This window comes from Hordeum vulgare, chromosome 7H (genome assembly GCF_904849725.1).
Source record: "Hordeum vulgare subsp. vulgare chromosome 7H, MorexV3_pseudomolecules_assembly, whole genome shotgun sequence".
In the NCBI taxonomy this organism is placed as follows: Eukaryota; Viridiplantae; Streptophyta; class Magnoliopsida; order Poales; family Poaceae; genus Hordeum; species Hordeum vulgare.
In genome coordinates this window covers 53,065,383-53,076,258 of record NC_058524.1, presented here as the reverse complement: position 1 = coordinate 53,076,258, position 10,876 = coordinate 53,065,383, and the positions used below count along the sequence as shown (strand labels likewise).

Genomic DNA, 10,876 nt, shown 5'->3' with positions numbered 1-10,876 from the left:
GCATCAATTTTGTTTTTTTTTGTCTACACCACTAGGAATGTGATTCCGTTATACTCCCGGATAAACAGTAAAATTTTAAAAAAATAGTTAAAAAGGTCAAAAAAAAATTGAATTTTTGGGACATGAAACATTGATGTTTTTTCTATATGCGTGCAAAATTTCATGGTGAAATCACATTTGTAGAGGAGTGGGGAAAAAAAACAAAATCAATGCTCAAAATTAGTGTTTTTTGAAGCATTTTGGAGCATCAATTTTGTTTTTTTTGTCTACACCTCTAGGAATGTGATTCCGTTATGAATTTTTGCATGCATGTAGGAAAAACATCAATGAACAAAAATTTAGAATTTTTTGAAATATTTTATTATTTTTTCGGATTTTACCGTTCATCCGAGAGCATATGAGCTCGAGCTCAGAATAGCACTTCCCGGATAAGTAGTTTTACTTACTTTTAACTATGAATTCTGTGTATTTTATTCTTAGCAAAAGAAAATAAAATGTGTGGCCTGTGTGTGATGCCTATGTACCCCAAACTTAAAATGGAGTCAGCTGAGCAGTTGAATCGAAACAAGGCTTTCATAGGTAATGCTTCAACTGGTGAAGGAATCAAGGATCAAATGGAAAGAACAGTATTGGCAGACAAACAAAATTAGATGAGGGCTCCAAACTTGAGAAGCAAAATTGCTGGGCGTATATATTCCACTTGTGTGGAGACAGCAATGCAATCATGGTTGAAGATGTAAACATCAATTGCAATTGACAAGCACACCAACGACCACCACGAAGAGCATAGCACCAACGAGGCAACAGCCAATATGTAGTTACCTTGCTTTATTTACAATCACACTCCAGTGATGGATAACGTCAGCATTTGAGGCCTCAAAATAAGTTTGCAAGTCAACACTTACTGCATCACTGCATATGCATGGAAAGAGGAAAAGAGTACAGCTACTACAAGTGATTCCAAAAATGTTAAATCACTCTTGGTGGATTATAGGACATGAAAATTCCAACAGGGGCAGCATACGACAAAGCTCTTCGCATTCAGTATCTATGGGACAGCTTCTCCTGCTCCTTGTAGTACATCGCATATCTACATGGCATCAAAATAAATTGAGAATGTCAAATGTTTGGCAAGTGTAACTCCTTTTGCTACTCAACTAGAAGTGAAGGGAATTCAAATTTTAAAAGCATGCAAGACCCTTGGTTACAAAATATAGTGCTTACACTACAACATTTGTGAAGCGCTACTCAACTTAAAGGGACTATCAAATGTGCTGCTGGAATTAATCAGGAGGTTTAAGACTCCAAACAAATGAAGGTATGTGTTGACACAAGTCACAATCCCTTGTGAGTATTTCTTGGTGCTATGAGAAGTAGCATGTACACATCAGGAGGACAATCACAATACTTGTGGTTGTGAGTTCAGACCAAAGCATCGAACCCAAACTGAATGCACTATAGGAGGCAACCTCTAAAGCAAGAGCAATTTGATACTCAGTCTCACGTGTTAACTTGAAATTGATGAAATGTAATGGCTCCATAAAAGCTCAAGATCCACTTGCACAAAGGTTTTTAGATTCAAATCACGAAAGGCATGCAAAAACATTAGGCTGACGTGATTATCGATACAAGATGCTACAACTAAAGGTTGGAGGATTCCCCGTGAACTCTGAAGAATAATCACAAAGCCTGTCCGAGAGGGCTTTGACAATCGGTTCCACAACACCAATCAAGTTAACCAAATCCCATACAGCATCCCATTTTCTGAACGTATGAATCATATGTGCATTAACCAACAAAATAAGTAGTATGTGCAGACCAAAGAGTTTGATACACTATATCACGGCGAAGGATACGGGGCGTCAGATGTTTCTCCCCGGTGTACAAACTAATTGCAGTCAACCAGTAACTTTTCCATGTGAATTTAATCCCCACCTATTGCATTGAATCAACTAGGCACGAATTTCCGCTATCATTTCAAACCCCATTCCTCATCAAAGAAGAAACAAGCCTACCTGCACAAACCAATTGCATCGAATTAACTAGGACTAAATCTCCCCTGCCATCTCAATCCCCAATTCCCGCAAACCATCCATAGCTCATCCGGTCAACGTCACGCAAACAAGATACATCAGATGGCTTCTAAAGGGTAAACATGCACATGCCACATCGAATCTGCGCGACGGCTATAACGAAATCGGATAATCGATCGGGCCCCCAATCGGATCTCCCAGCCAGCCGAGAGCCACAGGCGACCAACGCAACCCTAGATCCGCCGCCCGACCAGACGCGTCCGCAGGGATGCGTTCGCGGGAGCGGAGTGGGAGGAGGGAGGGACGTACTGGTAGGTGCCGACGACGGGGGTGATGAGGAGCGTGGCGGAGATCCAGTTCTCGGAGACCTTGTGGTGGATCTTGGTGGTGATGTCCTTCCACAGGCCCGGCATCACCTGCTGCTGGAACGGCGACAGCGCGTACACCACAGCCTTCATCCGCACCGGCATCTTCCCCATCTTTCTCCTCGCCTCGCCTCGCCGCTTCTCCTTCTTCCCCGGTGTGGTCGCTCTCCTCCGGCTCCGATCAACCTCGGGACGATGGGGGTGGGTGGGTGGCTTCTTGGTCGTTCTCGTTCGTTCCAAGGCTTAGGGATTCGGTAAATAGGACGGCTGCGGCTGGGCCACAAGCACACTCGCAGAATTCGGGCGCGGCATTTTGGTTGGTTGGACGCAGGCAATATCGGTGTACGGGGCTGTTTGGATTGTGAATTGTGTACGGGGCTGTCATATCTTATATCATATTATTTTTATCATACTTGTCACACTCGTCTTATTTAAGTTGTTTAAATTGTTAGTCACACATTGGCTTGCCTAAGAAAATCTTGTCATATTTTTTGTGTCTATGACATGTGGGATTTAGTACTCATTAAAGAAATGTTTATCTTAGGTGTGGCTATAACCAAACACCCATCTAACTTGATCAAACTTGCCTAAGGTAAGTTGTGGCAAAGTATGACAAGATGTGGCGGGAGGCCAGAGCATAGTTTTTTCTTTCCCACCTTTTCACATTTTGTTCTTTTTTGCTTTCTTTTTCACTTTTGTGTACCAAATATTCGAAATGTATCTTCCACAAAAAAAACTTTAGATAAACATTTTAAATTGTTAATCAAGTATTTAAGAAATATTAAATGTGTACAAAAAAATGTTTCTGATGTATATACGAATAATATACAATGTGTATGGGAAAATATAGACATTAAAAATATATGTCTTCATAAATGTTAATCATGTATTTTGAAAATTTTAAATTCCTAAAAAAATGAATATTTATGATGTATGCAAATAATGTAAAATATATATATGAAAAATAGAAGAAGAAAATTACAAGTTTATAAAAATGTAATCATGTATTTGAAAAAGGTTAAATATGTATACCAAAAATGTTACTCGTCTGAAGAAAATGTGCAATGTGTCTTGGGCAATTGTAGGCTTACTCAATGACGGGTAGGCATTACTCCCATTTCTTGATGTTCTTCCTGATAAGAAGTCGAAAAAGATGGAGAGTGTTTGGTTCGTCACGTCGGTTTGGCCATCGGTTTGTGGGTCATAACTCAAAGAGAACATGAACTTGATGTCGAGCTCGACGCTCCGGTTTATTCGATTTACATGGTTTGGTTTATCTGCTTTTCGGTTTGTATGGTATTAATAATTTGGTACACACAATATGAAATATAAATACGGTTTTGTTTTGGTATATACCAAATTACCAAATTATTTCGGTAGGGTTCCGGTATATACCGTAAAAATCAAAGTTGATCTGAATTTGAAAATGACATATGATATTTTACAAAATTATGACTCAAAACACACATATTTTTCTATAAAGAGCGTATAACTGTATGCAAGTATAATTGCATGCATGGATTTGAGGATTATTGACGTACTAAGCATTCTTTTGAAGAGAAATATGACTACCCTACAAGAAAATGAGAGGAAATACAAATTTTGTAAAAAAAAAAACAATGACTACTTGTATGGTTGTTCATCCAAGATATATACATATATATATAAATAAAATTATGAATGGTGTTTATGTATCTGAAGTTGTCTTACATCTCTACGTCATTCGGTCTCCATGCAAATGTTTCAGCAAACGTAGTATGCGCATAAATTAGTCCCCTGTTTCTGCCTCATGCACTTTGCGAGAAATAGGATTCATTCAGATAATAATCAAGCATTACAATGATATTGAAACTAGAATTAAAGATATGTGCATACCTTGCTAGTACTACTTAATTACCTTGACTCGTCCCCAACGCAGCTCCGGTTTCCATTCACCGACAACATCTTTGATGAACCGTTTCCAAACCCTCCCCGGCAAGGAAAATGAATACAGGAGTTATTAATTACTTGATATCAAGATATTAACCAAAGAGGCTGATATAGTACGATAATGATTGAAATTACCCGTCGACCATGAAAACCATGCTCGTGTATTCTTCAGGGGCTTTACCTAGTGAGTCGAGGGCATCAACGGTTTCAGCATCAACTTTAATGATTAGCGGGATCTAGTGGTACATGCGCACGTTTATATAAGCAGACATGCATAACTTATCCATTATACTTAACATCGTGTAAGCAAAATATAATTTATAGTACAAAACAGTAACACTCACTTAAACTTGTAAGGAAATAGTATTTTTGTCTTGGTATTTTGTGCCTTTAAAAACCTGAGCAAGTTATCCTCTGAGTCTTTGATATGGTCTTGTATCAATTTTTTCATTAATTATATATGGGTCAACGAACCCAATGTCATAGATTTTCTCTCTTTTGCATTGGAGAATCTTCATTCTGCATAATAGCATACAAAATAATATAGTGAGGATAATTACAGTTAACGAATGAGGTGAGCTAGAGACTTAAATTACACAGAGAAATCACTTACACACAATAGCAACTGACGATAGATTTGTCGAGTGAGTGATTGTATAAATAAAACAATTCGTCAAACTCAATGCATTGCTCATTTTCACAGAAGTAATGCTCTTTCTTGACTTTCACCATGAGCATGACTCGCCCGCTGGCAAGTTCCTGCATGTACCACCCATGCAATCTTCGCATGTGTGTTGATAGATTCAGGACCTACTCAGGTCTGACCAGAGATTTCCCAGGCGCGTATTGACATGCTACTTCAGCCACGGAGACTTCCTCGTTGCCTAGGAGTTGATCAACACTGCTACTGATGTTTCTAGCAGTGTCGGTTACCTTATCGGTAATCACCTTGAGCGGGGGGATCGATTGCATTGCCTGTTCTCCGAGCTGGGGAACTGTTATCCTGCTTTTATTACTACTTATCGTGTGTTGCATTTGTTCATTTTATGACTTCCTAATACAACAGTCATAGTATGATGGCCTACTTTCCACATGTGTCGGGGGTCGCTCAAGAAATGTCAGAAAGTGCTCTATGGTTTTCTTAGGTATTATCTGCTTTGGTGGCGGGGATGGTTTCGGTGCAAAATGGGACTTCACTTCGGAATCCACGACCGTTTTTGTTTCCTCATCACTCATATCGTAAGCTAACTTCTTTTTGGCTGGAGACTCGCCTTTGGCTTTCTTCTTTGTAGCTTTCTGATATGTCTCCAACGTATCTATAATTTTTTACTGTTCCATGTTGATATATTATCATTCTAGAATACTTTTGGGGTATTTATTTAGCAATTCATATTGTTTTTCAGAACTAACCTATTGACCCAGTGCCCAGTGTCAGTTGTTGTGTTTCTGCATGTTTTTCACTTTTCAGGTTTTCCAAACCAAACGAAGTCCAATTGACTTGAAACTTTGTGGAGATTTTTTCTGGACCAAAAGAAGAGCAACAAGCATCAGAGGAAGGCTGGGGCCACAAGAGGGCCCCACAAGCCAACCCGGCATGGCCTGGCGGGGCTTGTGGGCCCCTCGAGGACCTCCTGACTTTGTTCTTTGGCTTATAAATTCTCAGATACCCTAAAAACCCCAGAAACAGTCCTGAAACACTTCTTACGCTGCCGCAAGTCTCTGTTCCGATGGAAGACCATGTGGAGCTCCATTCCGGCACCCTGTTAGAGGGGGATCAATCATGGAGGGCCTCTTCATCAACCTTGCTTCCCTCACGATGATGTCTGAGTAGTCCACCACAGACCTATGGGTCCATAGGCAGTACCTAGATGGCAATCTGTCGCTCTCTTGATTTTCAATACAATGATCATCACATCTTCGCTTTTGATCCACATGATGGCGCGCGTCTAGTGGCGACGCTGGAAAGTACTAGGGTGTTTGGAGCCGGGCGGAGTAGCGACGGCAGGCAGCAGCGCGTTCGGTGAACGTTGGGGAGGGGTACGGCCCATGGTAGGACTTGCAACCGGTGATGAGCTATGCAAGTGGTAGCCACAGCGACGAGATCCATCATGATGGTGAGCCTCGGCCAGAGCACAACAAGCACGACGGCGATGCTACGACTACAGATTGGGAGCGGGGACAGATGGGAAGTTAGGTGGCCTCACAGCGATGCAGATGAGGAGCTCGGGGAGGCCGGAGGGAAGCTGACGGCAGCGAATTTGTCGAAGAGTTGCCGACAGGGAAGAGGTTGATGAAGACGCAAGCGATGGTGCGGGCAGCCTCGCGGCGTCGATCTGATTCTTCTCCCAGACGATGGCTAGCACCGGGAGAACAGACCTTTATTCCCGGTTCGAGCCACCCATCGAGACTAAAGGGCCTTTAGTCCCGGCTCCGGCCACGAACCGGGACTAAAGGTCCTTCTTTTCGACGGCCTAAATTCCGCGCGGGAGAAGGAATCATTAGTCCTAGCTCGAGGTTGCAACCGGGACTACACGTCATTGCTAATGGGCCAAGCGCCCTCGTGTTGACCTGTTTTGTGTTTCTAAACAGAACAATTTCTGTTTTTAGATTTTGAATAACTCTTAAAATATTTAGAGATTTTGAGTGAATCTTTTTTGGTTTAGGTCACAAAAATTATAAAATTTCTATAAGTGCGAGTAGTTTTCCAATTTGAATAGTTTAAATTTGAATTCTTTAAAAATTGTGTGAATCACTAGTTTGTGAATAACTTTAGTTTAAAAAATGATTTTTGAGTGATTCATTTTCCTGTCGTTTAATATTAGTGTGTACTATGAGTATGTTCAATTTGGAAATATTTATGATATTTTAAATAGGTGTTTTATTCAAAAACAGATTATGTTCAACTCTTTTAGTTTTATACCTTTTCCCTTTGTTTTAATTATTTTGGTTTCTGTTTTCTTGTTATTCTTTTGCCAAATTATATTATGTTTATGTTAGTCAACATGAGGAGTTTTAATTTTCATTTTTAACTAATTATTTGAGAGATTCAATCTTACAGATTGAAATTAATTCTTGTAAAATGCATAACAATTTGAAAACTAAACCAAATGAGTTGTTTCAAATTTCTGTGGATTCATCTCGAAGATTTCTATCAACTAGTATCATTTTGAGAGGAAGTTGCATAATTAAATACTGCAATTGAAGACAGTATTTAAAACGTTAAAAATTCATATCTTCGGTTCTCTTAAGCCAAATGGAGCAAATAAGATGTCAAATTGTTTGTCTTAACATAATCTACACATTCATATTTTGTTTGCACATAATTGCATTGATTAACTCCTTTGTATAATTAAAATACTAAAAGAATAGGAATAATTCCTAATTTTGAAAATTCATAACTTAATAAATAATTGTTCAAAAATGACCTTTCAAATGCCAAAATGCCCTAGCTCTTACCAAGATTCCGGCGTCGGAAGGGGTAGGGAAGTGAAAGTTTTTGCTTGCTTGTGTTAGGGTAACCCCTAGGGAAACCCAAAACACATGTATAGTCTAACTATTACAATGATTCCCTACGATTTGTGTGAAGTGGGACTTTCGAGCTATAAGTCCGGAAAGTCACTAGAGAGAAAGTGATGACGGTGAAGCCGGTCACATCTTAGATTGGGATCTTGGGGTATAAGACTTTTTCTTCGCATATGTCCCTTGCTTATGATTGCGTCATAACCATGGAGAATTTTCATCATTTAATAGGATGCTTGGGTCAGCGTCCACTTTGAAGGAAGGAATTTCATCAAACTTATTATAATCTTCTGAGATGTCTGCCTTGTTGTCCACTCCCACGATGTTTATTTTCCCTGAAAGAACTATGTGGCGCTTTGGCTCATCGTATGATGTAATCGCTTCCTTATCTTTTATTTTTCTCGGTTTGGTAGACATGTCCTTCACATAGAAAACCTCAGCCACATCATTGGCTAGGACGAATGGTTTGTCCGTGTACCCAAGATTGTTGAGATACATTGTTGTCATTCCCTAATGCGGGTCTACCTTTACCCCGCCTCCTGTCAGATTGACACATTTGTACCGAAACAAAGGGACCTGAAAAGAATGTCCATATTCAAGTTCCCATATCTCCTCTATGTAACCATATTATGTGTCTTTTTTCCCATTGTTGTATGTTGCATCAAAGTGTACACCACTATTTTAGTTGGTGCTCTTTTTATCTTGGGCGATCGTGTAAAATGTATTCCCATTTATCTGATACCCTTGGAAAGTCAGTATAGTCGAAGATAGTGACATGGCCAACAAGTACAGCTCATCTCCAATAGTGGTGTTATTCATGAGATGTGTTTGCAACCAACCACCGAAAGTCGCCATGTGTGTACGTTTAATCCAGGAGTCAGAATGCTCCGGGTTCTTGGAGCGTACAATATGCATGTGTTCCTCAATATACGAAGCCACCAAGGTGGAATTTTATAGAACTGTGTAGTGTGCTTGAGTGAAAGAATGCTCGTCCATACTTATTACTACTTTCTTTCCTAGCGTGTCTTTTCCACTTAGTCTCCCCTCATGCCGCGATTGAGGAACACCAATCAGCTTAAGGTCAGGAATAAAGTCAACACAAAACTCAATAACCTCCTCTGTTCCATAGACCTTGGAGATGTTTCCTTCTTGCCTAGCACAATTATGAACATATTTCTTTAAGACTCCCATGAATCTCCCAAAGGGGAACATATTGTGTAGAAATACAGGACCCAGAATGGTAATCTCTTTGACTAGGTGAACTAGAACGTGCGTCATAATATTGAAGAACGATGGTGGGAACAGCAACTCAAAACTGACAAGACATTATACCAAATCATTATGTAACCTTGGTAGGATTTCTGGATCAATTACCTTCTAAGAAATTGCATTGAGGAATGCACATAGCTTCACAATGGGAACTCGAACATTTTCCGATAGAATCCCCCTTAATGCAACCGGAAGTAATTGCGTCATAATCACGTGGTAGTCATGAGACTTTAGATTTTGGAATATTTTCTCTGCCATATTTATTATTCCATTTATAATCTATGAGAAGCCATATGGTACCTTCATACACTACTAGGGAAAACCTTATACACAGAACATTAGCAGTAGCGCTGGATAAGAGAGCGCTACTGCTACATATGAGTAGCGCGCGTGTACTAGAGTCGCTACTGCTAAATACTTAGTAGTAGCGTTGTTTTAGGAAACACGCTACTACTAATATTGCCCCAACATTTCCGACAGGCTAGATTTATTAGTAGCGCACCCTAGATACCGGTGCTACTGCTAACAGAATAGTAGTAGCGCGGTTTTCCGACCCGCGCTACTGCTAAGCGGGGCGTGCACTTATCGTCTTCGTCGCCCCCGCACACCCCTCTCTCTCACTCTCTCCCTCTCTCTCTCTACACACTATGCACCGCCACCGCCCCTCACTCCCTCCCTCCCCACTCTGTGTTGTCGCCCCTCCCCTCACTCCCTCCCTCTCCCCCTCCTCACTCTCTCTGTCTCCACTCTGTGTCATCACCCTGACCCTCACTCCTACATTTCCCCCTCCTCACTCTCTCCTCTCCACTCTGCGCCGTCGCCGCCGCAGGTCCTCACCGGCAACCTCGCCCATGGCCCGGACCCCGACGACCTCGACCCCGACCCCAACTCCGGCCTCGATCCCGATGACCCGACACCGACACCGACCCTAGCCTCTGGTGAGACATCCCCACGCCTAGGGTTCTTGATAGGGACTAGTTGATGTCGCGAACATTGTTGCGGAAATATTTGCAAAATATATATATTGTGTTTTATTATTGTATATTTGGTGTCATACTTGCATGTTGAAAAAAAAGGTAGTGGGCGCTAGCTATATTCAAATGAGATGATTGTTGTACAAATGATAACTAGAAAGTAAAACATTAAACAATAATAAAATTTTATCATAGGAATTTGTCTCAATGTCGACAATGCCCGGCCCGCATCTTCGTCGTCGAGTGGTCGGGAGAGCCTGATTGATAGGCGCCATGTCCAAGACTAGGCTCCGTCGGGCTGGCATTGGGAGGTGCTACATTCTGGGGCGCGCATCTTGGTGAGGAATCCGGGTCTCGTTGTCGACCCGAAGCTTCTTTGGTGGTGGTCACGTGGGCCACTATCGGTTCCGAGGGAGCCGCCCCCCACGGAGGTGGTACATCACCGTGTTAGGGAGGAGGACGAGCACGTCCGTCGCTACATGGCTGCGTTGGATGCCAGGTTCTCCAATACCTGGCAGGTTCTTCAGGGATATCACCCGAGCTATGATCCGGTGATGGTTCCTTATGGTTGGGTTGCCACAGCGTGCGCCGTGAGACATCAACTGGATTTGTATTAGTCATATTATATGATAATATTCGAGATGTATTAGTGATAATACCGGTTATCTTTGGGTTTTTCGTTGCTCCTTGTATGACTTTCATGTGCGTTATTGATCGAGGAATTCAGACTGTTGTCGTGGGGGGTGCTGCCTCCTTCTTCTCTTCTTTTGATATATACCTTGGTATA

General features: G+C 41.4%; 1 protein-coding gene across 1 annotated transcript; it reads right to left on the bottom strand.

Annotated features, from left to right (window-relative positions):
• Positions 1 to 813: 813 nt before the first annotated feature.
• On the bottom strand, positions 814 to 2,682 carry LOC123411361 (cytochrome b-c1 complex subunit 8-1, mitochondrial-like). Its single transcript, XM_045104291.1, has 2 exons — positions 2,343 to 2,682; positions 814 to 1,090 (listed from the first exon to the last, which is right to left on the bottom strand). Exons 1-2 carry the CDS (start codon positions 2,510 to 2,512, stop codon positions 1,042 to 1,044), a joined length of 219 nt encoding a protein of 72 aa, XP_044960226.1. The 5' UTR covers positions 2,513 to 2,682; the 3' UTR covers positions 814 to 1,041.
• Positions 2,683 to 10,876: the final 8,194 nt, after the last annotated feature.

Excerpts from the sequence above, each read along its gene's own strand:
- LOC123411361 (XM_045104291.1), bottom strand. The coding sequence starts at position 2,512 with ATGGGGAAGATGCCGGTGCGGATGAAGGCTGTGGTGTACGCGCTGTCG. Across the intron at positions 1,091-2,342 it reads CCCGTCGTCGGCACCTACCA|ATATGCGATGTACTACAAGG; the intron begins GTACGTCCCTCC and ends GATGCCATGTAG.